Source organism: Equus quagga, chromosome 18, assembly GCF_021613505.1.
Source record: "Equus quagga isolate Etosha38 chromosome 18, UCLA_HA_Equagga_1.0, whole genome shotgun sequence".
In the NCBI taxonomy this organism is placed as follows: domain Eukaryota; kingdom Metazoa; phylum Chordata; class Mammalia; order Perissodactyla; family Equidae; genus Equus; species Equus quagga.
Window position 1 is genome coordinate 9305798 of NC_060284.1, and position 21378 is coordinate 9327175.

The 21378-nt window shown below is 37.8% G+C and overlaps 1 protein-coding gene across 2 annotated transcripts in view; it reads right to left on the reverse strand.

Moving 5' to 3' along the window:
- NEGR1 (neuronal growth regulator 1) overlaps positions 1-21378 on the reverse strand; it is an 810652-nt gene that overhangs the window by 42834 nt on the left and 746440 nt on the right. The window contains exon 7 of one of the 2 annotated variants that reach the window (XM_046645644.1): positions 3786-3864. The exons of the other annotated variant lie outside the window; for it this stretch is intronic. Within the exon in view, the coding sequence (XP_046501600.1) occupies positions 3809-3864 (56 nt within the window). The 3' untranslated portion in view covers positions 3786-3808. Of the gene's footprint in view, positions 1-3785; positions 3865-21378 lie in introns of those variants that run through there. 2 annotated transcript variants of the gene reach the window in all.

The following is a 21378-nucleotide window of genomic DNA, read 5'->3' on the forward strand; positions in this document are numbered from 1 at the left end:
GCTTCATGTTTTGGCTCTGCCACTCACCGTGTAAGCTTGGGCAGCTCACTCCTTTCTATTGCCTTGTCTAGAAAATGAAGATACTTATAACATCTGCCTTACCTACAGCACAGAGTGTATTGGGGGATCAAACGTGATGACGAATGCAAAGAGGCTTTGAAAACTATCGCAGTGGACATTGGATGTTTTATCTTATATTTCAGCCACTGAAAAATCTGACCCCAGAAGGGAATCATTGCTAGGTTTCAGTAAGGGTACTTTTAGTAGAGTGGAGCATTTGACTTCTGGGTCCTTCTTTGTTCACAGAACAGGTAGACTGCATGTTGTGCAGCATAGTGAGGCACGCACAGATCTGCTCAACTGTTACAACTGTTTTGGAAGGCAGTAAATGTGCCTTCATCATTTTTTCTTCCCCACCATGGCAGGCTCGTGGCAAATCTTCCTCACATATTTGTGGGTTAGTTCCTAGGCTGCTATTACACAAAACTTTGTGGAAAGATGAGAAGCAAAGGAAATTCTGAAAATCCCAAAGATTTCTTATAAGATACAGAAATAACACCAGCCAGCATCAATGAACAAATATGTCATGATAATTTTTACCATATTCCTCTGTACAGATAAGTCTCATTCCTTTCTTCTTTTCCTACATCTTTCCCTTTTTACATGCCAACTTTTCCCAATTTTTAAAATGTTTTATTTTGGCAGTCCAGCAATTTGAGTCTACCTGGGTGAAATGGAATGGATCACCAGCTCATCCAAATTTGCCTGAGATTTTACTAAAAGTTGTCTGTTCTGGGGAGCTTCTCAGATCTAGGCAAACCAGCATGGTTGGTCACTCTATCTTGCCCCCTGATTGTGTTCTACTGGAAGCACTATTACCTTCCTCTGGTTTCTAAGAGTTCTCACATCTCTTCCTTCCTTTTCTCACTCATCATTCAGTCACTAGGTCCTGGGATTCTTCATTCTCAAGGCCTCACACCTACCCTTCCCCTCCATCCACTCTCTCAGTCTAAGTCCTCCTCACTTCTCCCTACTACCTGGATGCCACGATAATATTTGTAAGGTACCAGCTCATCACATCACTCCTCAGCTTAAGGGCTTTCAATGATGCTTCACTGCCTAAAAGATAAAGGTAAGATCCAAAGAACAGGATGAGCCTCGTACTTCAATTTCCAGTATTTTCTCTATACTCATTCTGAAGTGAACTCTGCCACACAAATAGGTCTACTCACGACACGAAAGTCCACTTTTAATTTTTTCAGTCATTCATCACATGTTTTATAGTCCTTGTATGACCCAAGGGGTGTGCTAAATCCTAGAAAAAAAGAGGAAATAAGAGTGCCAGGATCTCCATCCTTATATAGATTGTTGTCTAGCAAGTTTTTCTTATTGCAGACCTAGTGAGGAAACTAACATTTTATACTCGCATACTCAGACATGACTTCACATATATTATTTCTTTTAGTTCTCACAACATCTAAGTGAAATAGGACCTCTTTTTGTTTCCTATTTTATGAGAAAGGGAACTAAGGCTCAGAGAAGCAACATCTCTACTCAACAATACACATCACACAGATTCAAGGGTGTTCCTGGGTCTACAGCTGTAAAGTTCATGTGCTTTTCCTTGTACCACATTGCTACTCTGAGGAGCTTATTTACGCATTCCAAGATCACGTGAGACTTTTGGCTGGGCTGAGTGCAAAGCCTATTGATCCATCAAGGTGTAGCTTAAGACCTGAGTGCTCTGTAAAGTCTTCCCTTACTGTCTTCATAGTCTCTAAACTCCCACAAACTCATTATCTGTACCAGTCCTTTGTCATTAGATTAAACATTGTCTCGCTTTAACCTTGTGTATTTGTGTCTTGCAGACTCAGCTAGATTGTGGGCTCTTTGATGACTGGGACTGAGTTGTATATTTTACAAGAGGCTTTTTAATGCCCACCATAGTAGTGCTTTACACAAGGCATGTTCTCATTAAATATTTATCTATTTATTTATGTATTTTTGAGCAAGATTAGCCCTGAGCTAACTACTGCCAATCCTCCTCTTTTTGCTCAGGAAGACTGGCCCTGAGCTAACATCCATGCCCATCTTCCTCTACTTTATATGTGGGATGCCTACCACAGCATGGCTTGCCAAGCGGTGCCATGTCCACACTCAGGATTCGAACCGCGAACCCCCAGCTGCTGGAGCGGAACATGCTCACTTAACTGCTGAGCCACCGGCTCGGCCCCTAAATATTTATTTTTAATTGTCAAATCACATTGCCATCTTCTACATAATTTCACTCAGATTGTCTTTTTGCTGCTCAATTTTGATATGGCTTTAACCATACCAGTAAGCCATAAGTACCTTGAAAGTTGGGACTATATTAACTTTTGTGAGCCCAGGTCCTACCATAGGGTCTGGTGCACGTGACTACAATGCATATTCCTTAAATGGACAAGTGACTGAATTGGGGGATCTGACTTCCTCTTAGTAACAAGTGGCACATTTTCCAGGTTCTTCTCCCAATGTTAATCAAATACATCTTTGACATGGAACTATATTGGATCCAGAACTCCCTCATTTGTTACCTAAATCACTTTAACTTTTTCTTTAACAGCTCTCATGCCTCAGTATCTCCCAGTTTCCATCGATCTCATATGTCTCTGACAGAGTTATCTCCCCTCTGCCTCTTTGATGACGTCATCCCATTTCTCAAAACCCTCCCCTGACACACAAAACCAAACCAAGTTACAGACTGCAAGTTTCAAGTTCTTTATCAGTCCTGGCTATTAGTTTTTCTTGTCTCATTGACCTCTTCATTGCTTTAAGCATCTTCTTTCTTTAAGTAAAAATTAAATTCTTCCCCATCCATCTTTTAGTCAATATTTTGAAAAATACTGTTCCCACTTAGGATATATTTTCTTCCAATTACAGCCATTCTTAAAAGATCAGTTCTGTTGGGGCTGGCCCCGTGGCCGAGTGGTTAAGTTCGCGCGCTCCGCTGCAGGCGGCCCAGTGTTTCGTTGGTTCCAATCCTGGGCGCGGACATGGCACTGCTCGTCAGACCATGCTGAGGCAGCGTCCCACATGCCACAACTAGAAGGACCCACAATGAAGAATATACAACTATGTACTGGGGGGCTTTGGGGAGAAAAAGGAAAAAAAAATAAAATAATAAAATCTTTAAAAAAAAAAAAAAAGATCAGTTCTGAGATCTTCTCTGACCCTCATCTAAGAAAAAAGAAAAAGACGAAGTCTCTCTATAGACACCAAGTTAATCTCCCCAATGATCCACCAATCTGAGATTAGAGTGATCTCATACTTGATTTTCTTTCTTCTCTAATATGAAGCTGCATGACTAAATTCTATAGCTCTAATTATGTCACTTTTCCACTCAATACCCTTCAAAGACTTTCTGCTGCCCACCAAATGGGCTGGCATTTAGAGCCCCTGATGATCTAGTCCTAATTTACTCTACCTACTATGCCACTATCCCGGCAAATTTTTTTTGAACCAAGCCTAAGCTTTCTTACCTCTATTCCTTAGCTTTCAATAAATCCTTCTGCCTAGAATGCTCCAATTTGTCCCTTGTCTACATTTCCAAATCCTGCCAATCCACCAGTACTCAGGCTAAGTGCCAACTCTTCCATGGGGTTTCCCCAACTATGTCCAGCCAGAACTCTCACCCAAGCACTCATAATGATTTCTTTGCACAATTTATCCCATTCTGCATGGTATATGAATTACTTATGCATGTGTCTTTCCCCACCTGCTCCCATGCCTAGAATTTCCTTACTCTCTTCTTCACGCTGTAATTTCCTCATCCTTTGGATATCAGCTCAATCCTCAGTTCCTCAGAATCCTTATAAGAATAACCTGAACAGGTCAAATATCAGTATTATTGTCATTCATACTGCATTATACCTATTCATGGCTCTTGTCACATTTGCTAGTCTACTTTCAGGTGTATGATTATTTCATTCATATCTGCCTCTCCCTCCAGACCTTTCAGTGCCTTAGAAGCAATTCACCACGTCTCTTCTGCCTCGTCAGTGTACACTTTCTTAACTAGGCATAGTATTTTGAGTGTAGCAGGCACTTAATTAATATTAGTTGAATAAATGAAGGAGTGACATGTATCTTTTATTTCAGGCTGGGGATGATGTTTCCTAGAAAAGATAGCCAATTGATCAATACCAGCAGTATTTCTGAGTTGGACAGTATTGTTGAATGGTCCAAACACAAGCTTTGGAGTTAGGCTGTTTCAGTTCTTCCAGATACTATTTGTGCGACCATGGGCAACAGAACCTAGGCTAAGGTGAGACAAGCAAGGCACCCAGGCCTAGGGTACAGAATTTACCTAGGTTCTTACTCCCAGCTCAAAGAATGAATACCACCCTAAATTTTGCATCCCAAGCACCTCACTTCCATCCCTCCAGTCTCCAAGCCCTGATGGGCAACTTCCTTAACCTCTGCCAGCCCTGGTTTTCTCAACTATAAAATGAGGATTAAAAAAATTACATCTACCATGTAAGATTGTTTTGAATATTTTATGAGATAATATGATAGTTAACCTAGTGTAGAGGACTTCTCAATAGAAATTAGCTTTATCACCTATTGTCACCAAGTCTAGAGTAGGATCTTGAGGCAATGGGCCCAGGGTAGGTTTGATGGCATGACAAAGCAGGGAAAATTCTGAAGTTATACAGAGAAAGAAGTCAGAAAGCTCTCCAGAGAGTTGCAAGAAATACAGACACCAGAATGGAAAGAGGGACAGAACAACACCAGGAAAAACTCTTGCTTACTTCACAGTTTGCCTTGGCCTGAGCAATTTTTACACTAACAGTAAAAACAAGTATTGGGGCTTTTGGTTTTGGCTTCATTCCAGTTGTAAACTTTAAAAAAAAACTTATCAAACGTCATTGCCAAATAAATTTGTTTGGAGGCTGACTGATATCTGAACCTGAAGTAAACCTGTCTTCCTCATGGGTGGTGAACTTGACACTCAGGGCAAACTTGTCTTCTTTATGATGGAAAAACTGCTGCTTTATTTTCAAAACACGTTGGGTGTTCATCCAATATTACCTACTTATAATATCAAATGTAAAACTCCTTAATGTATAAAAACATAATTGCCCATTGCGGTTCTCAAAAAACGAGAGATGTTCCAAGTCTTTGGCTAAATTACTAAAAGTATCATAAAACTTTTTTGCTAATCTATCACGTCACAAAGTTTTTTTCTCCAAAAATCATACATTATCCTAATGCATACTTTTTAAAATAAGACAGATAACTTCTAAATGATTGTCTTTAAGATTTGCATAATTAGCTAAACTAAATTAACATCCTGAACTTGGTCATGATTGCCAAATTTGAAGGTCTTACTTCCATTTTTATTGAAGAAGTTTGAATTAATTTATTCTCTTATAAAACTTGAATGCATAATCAGTTTCTAATTTGACTAAGCAAACTGGCCCAGAAAATTTTGCAAATTACTCTAATAAGTTCTTTGGTATTTCCCATAGAAGGCTGAACAAATGTTGATAGAGGGACACACTGTTTACTTACGTCTAATCTGCCCATCTGACTTACAGAAACGTGGCAGATGAATCTCAGACACATGTCCAATGTCAAATATCCATTAGATGGCCCTGGGAAAAGGCAGCCAACTTTTAGTACTGATGAGAAAAGATGAACTTTTAGCTTAAAAGAGACTGATTATTGGGATGTGAGGGGCAGTGCAAGCTTTGGAGGAGGAGGTGCATTTAGAAATACATCAAGTGAAGAGATTGTTGAGAAAATAGAGCCAATGTCATTACCTCTGCAGGCCATGTACTAGGTATTGTTATAAAGGCTTTATGCAACTTTTCTTATTTCATCTTCATAGGCTCCTTAGCCTGTGAGGAAATAGGAAGATTGCCACAGTGGCAGAACAAATGACAGAACGGAGTTTGAACCCTGGTCTGTCTCATTCTTGAGTTTATGATTTTAACCACCAAATCATACGTGGGCTTGGCTACATTAACCTATTAACCTGCCTCCTTTTAAAACTGGGTGTCATAGAATAGCTAGCATTATCGGAGTAGATAATTACATATAAAACTTTGGAGGAAAATCAACTTATAGGTAAAATCAATGATGTAATCTAATGCACTGGGGGAAAAATACTCAGCAGCATGAGCCTGAAGCCCATAATTGTTCCTTAAGTAGGAATGGCCTAAGTTTGTTAGGGATGCTTTTTATCCTCCTTTCAGGATAGGAGAGCTCTTTGATGATCAAGCAAAGATTTAATAGCTGGTATTTGGGAAATTCAACAGACCCTTTTAGAGGAAGTGACCTTTCATGATGTGTGCCAGTTAGAGAGCAATGGAGACGCAAAGAGGAAAATCAGGCACTGATAGGCGCTCTCAAGGTAATTCTCTTTTGTAGTGCAAAGCAGGCCTCAAAAAGCAGGGCCTTGCCCAGCAGGACAGCCCCCGACCTGAGTGGTGACTGTTAGCACCAGGCCAATCACAGAAGATCCTTCAAATGATTTCACCACGGAAGCGTAGCGAGAGGCTTTTGTATTAAAAGCCAGAGATTACACTAGAAGTGCAGTTAGAGGAGACATTCAGCCGTGATGAAAACAATAACCCCAACAGTTCTTTTAGAAGAGAATATAAAGAGTAGTTTATTTTCATCTTTTGGGAAGAGCTTATTTAAAAACAGTCAATCAATCAATTAATTGATACACAAGTTTTGGTGACAAAATTTCATTTATCACCGTGATTCTCAGAAGGAATAATTCATTCACGATGGCAGAATGAGAAGACTTACAAAGATGCGTGCTTCTGTGTATGTGTGCGTGCACGTATGTGTGTGTGTTTATAGCCACATAGATAATATGTAAATATATAAGGAGATTCGAAGAGAAAGTCATGGCAAGAAAATAAGATGAAGCTGAGTGTGTGCAGGCTGTAAGGAAGCGTGTGTTTCATTCGTTCTTTTACTGGATCATTTATTTACCTAACAAATATTCATTGAGTGCCTCTTCTGGACCTGACCCTACTCTAGACACTGGGGAGTTTGCAGTGAACAAAAGAGAGAAAAATTTCTGCCCTCGTGTACATTATAGTGCAAGTTGGATGGGGGTGGGGTATTTACACAATACCTCAGTAAATTACATACATTGCACATAAAAAGTGACAAAAGTTATGGAAAAAACTCAAGCAGTAAAAAGGAGTGTGGGGGAATGCTGGGAAAGAGGCATATTATCTTAAACAGGGTGGTGTTTTAGTCATTAGGGAGAGTCACCATATTCTTGTTCATCTCCTTCCAGGCACATGGTAAGAGTGCATTTCCCTGCGCTGTTGAATTTTGGCATAGTTAGATCACTCGCTTTGCCCAATGGAATGTGCGCAGAAATTATATGTGTCACATTTGAACAGAAATTTTTAAGAAAAATTCACGATTCTCCAAGTTTTCTTTCCCCTACTGTGGCAATCACTGATTGGATGGTAGAGGTACCTGAGTCCAGGGGTAAGGACACAGGAAGCAGTGCCTTCTGCCGACTCTAATGGTCATGCAGTGTGAGCAAGAAGCAAACAGACTTGATGGTTGTTACTGTACTACTACTGCCCATCCCAAGAGGCATAGATGGTTAGAGACAATTTTAAATAGTTGCTAAAACCAGGCTGCCAATTTGTTTCTTAGACTACCAGCAGACAATGTGAAACAATGAGATTCTTCATTGCAGAGACACGCCAAATCCTATCCACCACCTGTTTTGTATGGTCTTCGAGTTAAGAATAATTTTTACATTTTTAAGTGGTTAAAAAAATCAAAAGAAAAATCCTATTTTGTGACCCATGAAAATTATATAGAATTCAAATTTCAGTGCCTATAAATAAAATTTTATTGGAATACAGCCACACCCATTCATAATGGATTGTCTATGGCTGCTTTCCTGCTACAGAGCCAAGTATAGGTGAGTAGTGATAGAGTTGAGTAGTTGAGTTGAGACTGCACAGCCTAAAATATCATTAGGCCCTTTACAGAAAAGCTTTGCTGAACCCTGTTTTATAGCAGCCACATGGCTCATATCATCGCTCAGAAACTGATAGTAACTATTCCTGGGCATGAGACCTCTAATATATGGAAGTTTTTCCAAAGATCCTCTAAGAGAAGAACCTGGGAAATGTAGAGAACAAGTTCACAAGGACAGTTTCTTCTCTGCATTTCTTATTGTGGCCTATTGAAAGTAAACTCATAGTTCATCAAAAGCAATTCTACGTTGGGACAAAGGATGCAACTCGATATGTTGTACAAGGCTCTATGCTAGACTCTTGCCTTAACTCTCAGGGAATGTATCATCTAATCTGAGAGAAAAGGCCCAAAAGAATGCTAAAAATAAATAGATGGAGCTTATGCTAGATGAACCGTTAGCCAGGAATCCAAGAGAGAACTGATCACTCAGTGGTGGGGCATGTCTTCACGGTGAAGGTCAGGGTTAGACTAATCTCTTTCCTGGGCTGTTGCTGTTGCTTCTAACCCCAGTTATATTTCAAGACATCTGCAAAGGCTCCATGTACTGAATCAAAGTAGATTAGGGTCAAATTTTCATCCTCTGTCAACAGCTTGCTTATCAAGTCTCTTCATCAAAGAAGCAAAACAAAACAAAACAGAATCTCAGGTCAAAGTTGACCCAGTATTGAATCATTAGGTAGCGTTGCAAAACTATCCTATTACTAGTACCACATATTACTCTGTGTTTAAGTATGCCTCGCGATGACCAAGGAATACAGCAACTAGGTTGGATTTGAAAAGATTGCAATGGTTTTTAGTCATCACTAGCAACATGGTAAAGTTAAAAGGGAAAGCAAAATGAACTAAAAATAAAGATAAGTAAAAAGCGTTCACCAAAGGAAAGGGTTAAGGAAAAGATAAAGAAAAAGCAGTGAACGACATCTAATCAAATTACAGCTTTATCTTCATTAGTGCCATTCCCATTTTGATTTAACTTCGCCAAATTAACTAAACCAATATTTAAATAAAATCTGTTAGGAATGGAAAATGAAAGATTGAGATTTTATTTCAGAGTACCATATCCTCCCGAGGATGCAGTTGTGTTGCAGACTCAAGTCCTTCAAAACCTAGATGTATATAAATCAAAGAGCTTTCTCCACGGCGGAGCATAGAAAATGAAGAGCACCTGTGAGCCAATTCTTCTGGGAAAATAAGCTTTCCATAATTAAATAAAAACATGCTGCCTCAATCTTGTGTATATTGTTGACTGGACAGAGCAATGCCCACTGTGAACTACAGGGTCTTGGTGTCGAGGGAAGTCTACACTGTGGAGCCTATTATAATAACAAACTGAAATCTGGTCTCTGATGGTTGAACACCAACAAAGGCATTGGTATACAGTTCTGCAGGAGAGAACGGAGCTCGGCTGTTGATTCACTCTTAAGAAAATCCAAGGCAGTTATCTTCAAAGACAATTGGAGATTCAAGATGGAGAAAGCCACGTCAGGTCCTTCTTTCACTAGGAGGACCACTCTAGGAATGCTTGCGTGCCATTTCAGATCTTAGAATTTGTACCATTTATTTCATTAAAGATCTCAAATTCCCGAATCTCCTGCAATGTTACTGCAATTATAGTACACATAATGGAAAAAATAATTAAAAATTAGAGCTTTGATAACAATAGCCATAAAAACCGTAAAGTCGAGTACTTATTGAGTTTTACTCTGTGCCAGCTACTGAAATAGATGCTGAAGATATAGCAATGATTAGGACAGTCTCTGCCCTTGTGGAGTTTATAATTCTTCCTGAGTGGTTACCAGTACAATCCCTGAGTTATCTACTTATTTATTTCAGGAGCTGAGTGATGCTGCAACCTCCTTTCAACTGGTCCCCTGTCTCTGTGGTCAGTATTGAGGCGGTCATGATCCCGGTACTGTATCTACCCCTAGTCTGTGGTAACTCCTTTTAACAATGACACACACACATGCTGATTTACAGAAAAGGAGTGATAATCTTTTTGAAGACAGTGATGGTACTCAGGTCACATCCTATTTAAAACTTGTATATTCATCAACCCATTAGGCTATATACAGGACTCAACTTTATAGACCTTTTGTACTCATTTCATTACTTGGGTCTTCAAGTTTAGCTTTCTTACTGGGGTGGGTGTTGGGGAGAGCAAGCTGCATCAGTGGACATGTAAACTGGAGTCATATGATAAAGAGAATATGTATTTACTGGAGACACACTGGAGGCCTCTGATCAGATTATTGGCACGATTATAGATGCACTTTACAGATTAGCATAGGCATTGGAGTAGGAAAAGAGGAATATTAACTAGGAAATTATTATCTTAGGGGATGTGACAAATAATGGGTCCTTGAATTACAGTGTGTATATAAAGGATATTAAGAAAAAAATGATAATTTTTACCAAGTTTTACCAAATAGATATTAGAGACAAGCATTTTATGTGTTGTCTGATGGTTAATAGTAAAATCTCTGGAGAGTGACAGACCCACTTTCTACCCCTAACTCCTCCATTTCCTAGCTGGGTGACAACTTAAACTCTTTGATTCTCAGCCTCTTCATGTGTAAAGTAGTGATAATAATATGCAAGTAACAGGGGCATTGAACAGAAATATGATGATTTGTGTGAAACAGTTAGTGGCGCCTGGCACAGAGTATGAAGGCACTGAAAGACAGCCTTTAGTAGCAGAAGTAATAGCTGTAGTTACAGTGGAAGACTACTAAAATGTTAAGTTTCCACATATAATCAATGCTCTAGACTGGAAATATAAGTTTCACTATTTTCAATCCATTCATTCAACAAATATTAACTACCACTTACTTTCTGACAGGGCTTTACTGCTCTGGGCCCTATGGAGGCATTTACTTAACAAAACACTCCCAAATTCCTGCCCTCTTGGAGCTTCCGTTCCAGTTGGAGAAGACAGATTATAAAATAAAAGATAATAAATAGTTAAATTATAAATAGAATGGGATATGTAGTATGAAAAAGTAGAGCATGTTAAGGGAGATGGAGGGAAGTACAGCCAACATACATGTGTGGTCAGAATTGACCCCATTGAGAAGGTGATCATTGAAGACAGATTTGAAAGGAAAGGAGGAGAGAGTTGTGAAGTCCGAGGTAAGAATGTTGAAGCAGAGGGAATATAAAGCCCTGAGGGGAGCATGTCTGGTGTACAGCAAGGACAGCAAGGAGGCCAGTTCACGTGGAGAGGGCTGGGCAAGGGAAAAAGAGGTGGGAGATAAGTTACGGAGATAATGGCATGGGTGGGGACCCAGAGGAGTCCACTGACCACACTTTGACAACTGCTGATCTAGCTTAATAAGGCTGGAGGAGAGGAGAGTCTAAATCCAGTTCTGCGGAGTGGCACAAAGATTGAGAGCACCTGACACACAAGATTGCCCAACCTGCAGCACAAATTGCCCTTGAGCTAGCTCTTAAACAAATTTGGAAAGCTCTTTTTCATAACTTTAATGGATTTTTGTTTTGCATGTCATGACCAGAAGATTTACTCTTTGTCCACTGTCAACATTCATGCAGTAATACTAAAAACGTGTATTCATAAATAATACCTTGTAAAATTAATAAATGAAAGGAAAATAAGATAAAATTGGCCTATGTCTTCTCAGAAGTTATGCATTTTGGCACAAAGCTCGAGGCTGGATTATTTCATTAGGTTAGTCAGTATGTTAAATTTAGAACTGGTATTATATGAATGAATCCTGAGGCTGTGTTGGTGTTTAAGGTATGAAAGAAGCATGCCTGAGGTCGCTTAGTTTGCTAAAGTAGGTGTCACTGTGTAAAAATGGGAAACAAGGTAATAAATGAATGCCCAGAGAACTATATAATGTGCATTGTCACTTGTTATCTGTCATTTCTGCTTGTATTTCAGAGTCAAATTTCAATAATGTTTCAGTAACAGTACGCTAAAGGACTGCTTCATTTTTCACTGTCATGTTTTAGAAAGTAAAAGGTTTTTAACGTGAGAGGAAATTTTAACTAGTGAACTAATTATTTTAATTTGATAGAATTTTTCTCATTTGCATTTTTGACAATTATTTATGACTACTATAGATAATTAGGGGTTGTGTGTTTTTCAGAATACTGTAAACAGCATTATAAACATTAGCTGCATCATTAATTTCAAGAGAGTATGAAACACTTTATACCTTTAACCTTTTACAAAATTTTCTCCTGTTTGAAAAAAATTGTTTGTCAAAATTATAGCTATCTGTCCTATTGATATCTGGCATTATAAACAAGCTCTTGACTTAACATATAGCACATTTAAATCTAAGCATTTGGTGGTAACCATTGATAATTGCCCTCATAAATCAAACTTCATTGGTTTCGTATATTTTAAAGAGAGTCACACAGCATATTGTAAATAATAAATTGTTATTACCTCGTTGTGAAAATATTGTGCTTTTCAGCATGTTTAATTATCATTCCTCTTAAAATACCTAAGGGTGAAAAACTTATGTTTTTTGTTCCACATACAAGAAAACAATATAAATTCCATGTATACAAATTCAATAATTAAGAACTGAAAATATTGAGCAATATTATTTGCCTTATCAAATTGAATGATTTGGAGGAAAGAAATCATATATATACTTTAGATGAATATTTTGATGTTTCATTGATCATTTCTATTTATTATATTACCTCAGACAGTGGTGCTACGGCCTTTGTCTAACCATGACTATTAACGAATTTCCTTATTCATAGATGAGTCTTCCACATCTGACAAATCCATCAATGATAAAAGTCTTACTATCAAGATTGAGCAAATACATTTCCTAAGACCTTGTCAACCTTGGCATTGGAACAGATGAGCCAAAATCCGAGTTGGATTGATGAAATGAATTCCCCAGTCATTAACTACTAATGACGGAGCTTGCAAAGTACAGCATCTCTGGAGAAAGGAACTGACTTGCCTTCTATGCATCATATTTTTATCTGCATTTCAATACTGCTTAAATATGTACTTCATTACAGGGCACAACCAAAATAGAAGGGCACCTGCTAAGTCAGAGCCATAAAACAGATCTACAGCCTGCTGGCATGTGAAATTTCTCAAATTTATATTTTTTATGAAACTACCCTCACATTATGTGGTTGGCAGCATAAATAATAAGCATGTTACTTAAGCAATTTTACATTTACTGTATTAGTAAGTAAATGCAATGGCTACCCTTATTCTCAAACAATAAAAACTACCCAGCCTTTTCATGAAAGATGATTGCAATTTCCATTGGCCTGTATGTGCAATAAAAAACCATAACTCATCAAAATTTTAGCTATTTTCTCTTAAGATAGAAGAGCATTTTGCTTGAACATGGAACGTGATATTAAATATTCATGAAACTGAAAAGAGTTTAAGCACTAAGTAAAACTCAAATTCTTTTCAACTAGATTGAAATTCTTTTTGAATCAGGTAAAAACTGCCACTAACCTATAGAGATGTTCAAAAACACCGCAAAGAGATTGTACAATATGTTCAAAGGGCTATAGTTATTTGGGATTGATTTTTCGGAAAAGCCTGTTCCTCCTCTGAAATTGATTCATGATAACAGCCTCCATTTGGGTCAAACAGTATTTAACTGCTTGTAAATTTTAATTAAATGATTTGTCACTTTGAACACATAGTTTGTCATCTTGCAACTAAATGATGTGTCTTTATCAGAAAATGACTCAGGGGGAAGGCATTCATCTGATCTGTCACTTGGACACCCATTAAGATAATTTGGTTGCTGCATAGGGATAAAGTTGAAGATCTGTAAAACAGAGTGCCCCACTTTTAGTAAGCAGGAGCACATTGTAAACTATTAAAAAACATAATTTGCTCTGTAATTAAATTCTAATAAGCACTTTACTTCTGGTCTTTTTTCATTAGCAGATGTTAAACTTTCTGAGAAGAGAAAATTCTCCAGTTGAATTTAGTATCTATAGGAAAATATGGGGCTGCAAATGAAAAGTAATAGGCTGAATTAGAATTATCTGGAGAAAAAAAAAAATCCTTTCACAGGAAGCACTTACATCACCGTAGACCCAGCTGAGAACTTGTCTGCAGCATGGTTAATAAGATCAGAGCTAGCCTGGGACAGAGCAAAAGGGACAACTGACAAGTTATTGAGGAAAGAGCAGAGATCATGAAAACTTTCTCTAAAGAAGGGTGTATCTGGTAGAAAGGAAGGTGTTAAAATAGATTAATTTTAGTGCCCACAAATTATTAAAAAGTTAGCATGCGTATGTTTGATTGCTCAAGATGAGTAGGCTAAAGTCCATCCCACTGTATATAGTACAGTGCAGTTGGTCCTTTTCCGCATTGATACAGTAGTGACCGTACTGTGTTAATATTACTCAACAAGGAGCAGATATGCTACCCAAAACTGCAAAATATGTTCATATGTAAATTTATTTTCAAACTGAAAAGTAAAGTGTTTTTAGTCTTATTGCTCTCAGGAGGTCCTGGAGGTCTTGGCAATATCACAAGCTTGTGTGAAATAATGGGAATTGAATCTTTCTGAAATATCTTTCTCCAAGTAAAGTCTACATCTCTTGAAGTCAAAGACCAAACATTAGATGTTAACAGACCTCTTCAGGATCTATACACTTGCAGTGTATCAAAACCATGGGCAAACTTCTAAAAACTTCTGAGGCCTAGACCCTATTTCCATATATATAGTTCAAGTGTTCTGGAGTAAGGTCAGAGACATTGGTATTTTTATTTTCTAATTTGCAGCCAGGGCTAAGAAGCACTGGGCTGATATTGGCAGTGCTCAAATAATGTGTAACAAATGGGATGATCCTCATACAAGATGTGAGAAAGGTTTGTTTCTGTTAGTAAATTAGAAATCCCATAGTTATTCAGATTTAAAATTTAGCATTATCTTGAATTTTTCTCTCTTCTTAACATCCTTTAATCTTCCCTTATCCCATTACTACTCATTACCCAACTGTTATTCTTCTTTGATTTCCTTTCTTCTCTCTCCTCGTTTTGTTTCATATATTCAGGCACATTTACTAATGGCTATTGCAAAAAAATTTCCCATAATGCTGTTTTCTGTCTCTCACATATCTTTTAATTCCATTTACAAATGCTGGAAAAATCTTTGTAAAATATAACTCTCATCAAGTTATGTCTCCGTTCAACAACCTCCAACGGCTCTGAGCACTGAAAGTATCAATCCTCATACAGTTTACTAGTTACATTAATGTGACATTGCTATCCCATTGTCTTTATTAGCAAAGGAGATTCTTGCCCAATAAATAAATGAAATTTATTGTTCTGTATAGGGACTTTCTGAGAAAACTTTTAACTCTTCAATAAAAAGCATCAATAGTTTACACCCTAAGACTTTTTTGGACACCTCAGCTCAAAATCCTCTTCTTGCTGTGTCCACCAATCATAGAGTGTTATACTGTAATCCTTACGCAATCCTAACCAAGTCCCGCACTGAAACACCTACCTCAAACCAAACATCAAGTTCTCAGCAAAATCTGACCTTGTCTTCCCTCTCTGAGACACTGCTGAATCCCCTGAGGCAGTTGTCTCGGTTACCCAGATGAGCAGCAAATTCAGCCGTGTCTTATCAACACGTTTGTTAGTGCCCTTTGGGAAGCCAGTATTCCACGGTTCTTCAATCCCAACAGAACAGTGTCCCAGCATTCCTTCTCAGCCTGGCATTCCAGAGCTTCCAGAAGCTGAACCCAGCTATGTTTCTAACGTTATCTCCTACTGTTCTCTTTTACCTACCCCATGTTCCAGATGGTCCGGGCAAACCTACTCTCTGCAGACATCATAACCCTTCCTATTATATGCTGTTCCCTCAGACCGAAATCCTCCTTCTGTTATTTTACACTAGAACGGACATTTGTTGGAAATTTACAATATAATTAAACAATTGGGATTAGATGATCTCTAGGGACCCTCTGACTCTTTTTGCTTTAAGATTTATCCTTGAGTCTGCACTGGCAGTGAGAGAGGGAGTGAAAGAATGGAATGGCGTTGAGGAATGATGGAAGTATATCTACCACAAAATCATCTGACTGGCTTTTATTTTTCCCTAATTTAGAGATTTTTACAAACTTGAGCTTTCACTTTACCTTTCTCTCACTGCTTGTTGATAAGTCTGCCTAAATAAAGTCTTCGGAAAATCTCAATATATGAACATTTGGATTCTTCTCCCTCCAGGATGATGATTGTGGTGTGAATGATGAAATTCAATTGGCCTAGTGAGGTGTGTGCCTCGTGAAGACATACTGATGCTTTCTTAGTACTCCAAGATCTTTTAGGGACTTGAAAATTGGAAGCAACTTAATTTGTCTGCAGCTCCATTATCTTCCTGGGCAGTAGAACCAAGCCAACTAATCTTTAGCTGAGTGGTCTCTATTTGTTTAGAAAGAATGACACTCTGGAAACCTTGCCTTAGACTGTATGGGAGTTGGTGGTGAAAGAAAGCTATTTTTGGTTCACTCTGATTCATGAAAAGAGAGTACATTTACATCCTCCAAGTGAGAATTCAGACCCAGATATCACTTAGGCATTCATTCAAAAAATAAATAAAGAAAGAAGAAGAAATTATAAGTCCACAACAGATAGAAATAAAACAAAAAGTATAAATATGGAAAAAATATATTAATATTCCAAAAGTGAAGAATTAAAAGACTAGAGATATGGTAAACTCTACTTTGGGAAAATGGAACAGAGAAAAAGTGAATCATAAGAGAAATTCAGAGCCAGAGTGATAAAGTGATTTAAAAATGTGTGTATATGAATATCTGCATAGATAAGAAAAAGAGAAGGTAGATTGAAGGGCTCCAAGAATTGTCTGAAAAGAATTTCTGAAGAAGAAAACAAAGAACAATAGGGAAGCAATACTTGATAAGAAAACAGTTGAGACTTTTCCAGAATTAAGTAAATATATAAGTAGTAAGATTGAAAATGCTCATTGAAAACCAGTCAAGATAAATGAAATTAAAGACATACTCAGACACATTATGACATTACAATGAATCTGCAAAGGACAATATTAAGGAGAAATCTTAAAAGCTAACAGAAATAGAGTACCTACAAAGGAGCAACAATTAGACTGACAGCAAATTTCTCATTAGCAACTAGTAGATGTCAGGAGATAATGAACAACAGCTTCAAAGTACTGAGGGAAAAAACAAAATCAAAACCAAAAATCTCTCAACACAGAATTAGATATCCTATAAAACGATTGGGAGGAAAAGGGTTGACAGCAGGCCTGCAACCTGAGGTCACTCATTTTTTACTGGGGAGCTTGTGGGTGGGGAGTGTCTGGGGAGTGAATGACCTTCAGCTTACTTCTTATAAACATGCCAGTGACCTTGAACATACCTCTTTGCAGTATGACAGTGGTATTGGCTACAGATAGGGAGTCTTTACCTAGAAACGTTTTTCGTAGGATATACTTGGAGTAACTAGATTGCTTATTGTGAATGAACCTGTACTTTATGGCTTTATGGGGCATGGCTTGCTGGAGAATGGGGGGTAGTCATCTAAACATTCCCCTATCTCTGTAATTATCAGAGTATAAAACCAAAGAGCTCCAAATCCCTAATGGCTTCTTTTGTGAACAATTCAACATATATTGCTCAACACTATACTGTTTATCTGAAACGAAAACACATCCTAAAGTAGAGAAAGGAGCATTTTTGGAAGATGCACATATTGGTTTTGATTTCCTGAAGGAAATGAATGTTCTGCCTGAGCTTACTACCTACCCATATCCTTCGACTCTGATAAACTTTGAGACTGAGTAAGATCTATAATGTGCAATTGCCAATTCAACCCTTTGGGTTAACACAGCTATCATTCAAAAATTCTGAACAAAGTTTCAAGCATACCTAGGGTAAGAAACCTTGCTGCTCAGACTTGCACAGAAAGAACTGAAAAATGTGCTTAATGAAAGGAAAGGTTAACCTAGAGGGAAGAACGATACAAAAGGAACAATGATGAACACAGAAAGTGGTTTATTTCGGTAAGTTAATTAACTGTTGAAGAAAGAAAGAAAACAACGAAACCAGTGTTTGTGTGTGTGTGTGTGTGTGTGTGTTTGTATGGTTAAACAGCAAAATAAAAATTCAAAAGAGTAGAAGGAAGACTGTGTGTGGCAGGGGATGAGAGAGGAAGCTGTTCAGTGAACAAGTAAACCATACTGCTTTTTGTCTTGCTTGGGAAGAGATTACTGAATAAATTTAAACAAATTGGAAAAATTTGTAGTTAAACTCTGCAAGTTAAAATGTAAGAGATACCACTAAAATAATGGAAATATGAAACATAAGCACATAACTTCCAAATCAACATAGAAAAAAATGTGAACGAGAAACAGAGGTCAGGTAAGGAGAAAAAAGAATATGTAAAACTTAAAAACACAATACCCCCAAATAGAAATTGTTTATAGATGCCTATAAACAAGGTTGGCAAAGACACATCCAAAACTCAGGATGGGAGGAGAACAGGAGACTAGGTCAAAGGAGACTTCAACTCTATCACAAAAAAAGAGATCTGACGAAAATAACAGTAAACATTAGCTTTTGTTAAGCCTGATTGGTGTGTATGTGGATTTTATAAAATCGCTGTACTTTTCTGGATAATTGAATAATTTGGGATTTAAAAAAAGGAAAGTATGTTACTTCTTAAAGATGACTACTAAGTATTTCATAAATGTGATTTAGAACCCATTGAGGGATAGGCTCTTCGTCAAAATTAAATTAAAAGGAAATTAATAAAAATTAATAAAAAGGAAATTAAAAGGAAATTTTAAAAATATGCTGTTTGTGTTGTCAAACAAACTTTTTACAAATAAAAAGAAAATACAGAGAATTGGTTATATTAATCTGAGACTTTTGTGAGAAGAGAGGAATATACTTGATATACTTGTATGCTAACAACGTATAATTTTGCACAATTTTTTCTTGGTATGTAATAAATGTTCTGAATGATATTTTGCCATGTACACTATTGCCCAAAATTATAGAAGTTAAAACAATGACAACAAAATCTATAGCATAACTCTGGCATGTCTGAGTACAAGTTCGTTTAAAAACTTTAGAAGTAGCATACGGGATTTCACATTTATTTTTCAAGCAGGAATAGAACACTCCTAACAACATCTTTTTCAAAAAAAAATTATCATTCTTAATTGGGTTAGGGAAGTAAATCCTGGCTTAAAATTTAAAATAAAAAGTGTTATCACAAAGCTCAATTAACCATTTATATCCCTGCCTTCTTCTTTGATAAAAACTTTATTCAATTTGTAATTTAGTGTTACATTTTATTCTCACACTGCTTTTCTCTAAGGACTATAATAGCTTCAATTATTCCTTATTTCATTCATGTTCACTCGTTCAAGTATTTAGGCTTTAATTTCTAAGATCTCATTTAGAATCAGCTCCTTGTAATAGGCCTTTGGTGTTTATGAAACTTGATTTCTCCTTTGAGAGTTCTGCCTGGAGGTGGTAGTGAAATGGTTTTTCCATTTTCTTCAGTCCTCTCTAAAATACGTTTTTCTTTAAAGAATACTTAAACACCCTTGATATGCGTCATGTTTTATATAATCTCTTATAAATTTTTCCTCATAGCAACCTGATCTATCTAGAGAAAATATGAGTTACTTGATTGGTTTATAATTGGAAGACAGGAATGACAAAATAGGGAAGACCACACTGGTCTTTAATAGATTGTGGAGTCAATTCTTGACTCACATCTGTCTTTTTTACCATTCAGTTGTCATTTTTGACAACACAAGGCAAAATAAAATAAAGTTTAAAAAAACAGTATGTGGCCACTCATAGTTTGTCAGGTGTGTAGTAAGGAATTTAATCTCACCCAAAGAGAGGTCTGTCCTTTGCTGCTGGCTTCTGGGGCAGTAACCTCTAAGCCCCTGGAATGTCATGCTTGATGGGAGGGTCTTTGTTTACCTGGGGGTCTTGGGCCAGCCAGATGGTAACACTGAGGTTAGAGGCTTTGAGCCACATTGATATGTGATTTAGGACGGGGGCTTGGGCCACAGGATACCAGCTCTATCTGTGGAAGGACTGGAAACTGAGAACCACCATGTGGGTGGTCAATTGTGTCTACCTGATGGAGCCCCATTAAAGGCTTTGGACAGCAAGGTTCCTGTGAGCTTCCCTAGTTGGCAACACTCAGTGCATGTCACATATCAATACTAAGAAAGTAACTCGGCCTTGCCTCCCTGGGGAGAGGACAATGGAAGCTCCATGTTTGGAACTTTTCCTGGACTCTCCCCTATGTTTCACTCTAGGCTGATTTTAACGTGTATCCTTTAGCTGTAATGAATAGTAATACAACAGTTTTTCAGTGAGTTTTGTGAGTTCTTCTAGCATATTATTAAGGCTGAGAGTAGTTTTGGGAACCCACTGAACTAATACTAGGTAAAATAAACACACTTAAAGCATGCTCTTACATGCAATTATAAGTTTATTTCCTTCACTATGGCTTATCAATAATGAGCAAGTATTGGTGAGTATCAGCTTGATACATACATGTAGAAGAATATTGTGAATCAATTTTAGTTCTAATCAAGGCTACCCATGAACATTCCTTCTATTTAAAATTGCTTAACCTGTGCAGTTTTAAAGTGTTAAAAAACCCAAACAGGCAGCCTTGCTTATTATTGATAATCCGAAGTAACTGGTAGATATCCCAATGACTGCTTTTGTGTGTGTTTTAACAGCAAATTTTGATGACTTTCACTGGAAATCCATCTTTAGGGCAGAAAATTTGGCAGATGCTTATATTCAGCAGGTTTCCTGACAACCGTGTATGAAAAGCTCTGCTTTGCTTTTCACAGGGACTGGTCAAAGGCTGAGGCTTGCTTTTGGTGACATGGTGTTAATTGTCTCCCTCGAGGCTGCGGGGCGGTGTAGGCTGTAGGCGAGTTAGCATCTCCTGACTCTTGCTTCCTCTGAGCCCACGCTTCTTGCTTTCTAACAGCACTGTTTACGCCTGCAGCATGGCCGGCTGCCGCCTCCCCGCTTGGCTGGGACTTCCTCTTTCACCTACTTAGACTGTCTACTGAGAGTATAGGAGAAAGTGTCCAGTTACCACAGTCTAGTCAGCTGCAGTTGATGCTGGATGAGCAGGGGTTGGTTTCAAGGAGAAGCAGGGTTAGTAGAAGGTGAAGCCCCTGCTTGAAACTCCATGACCCTTCTGCTTGAGGCATTCGGTTCCCTCAGTAGAGCATGGTGCTTCGTTATACTTGTTTTCAGTAGACATTTTGAATTTTGATCTTAGATATCTCACAGAGAGACTGAGGAGAGACCCCAGTAGTCAGACAGTGATATTTCACTCTGGGAAAT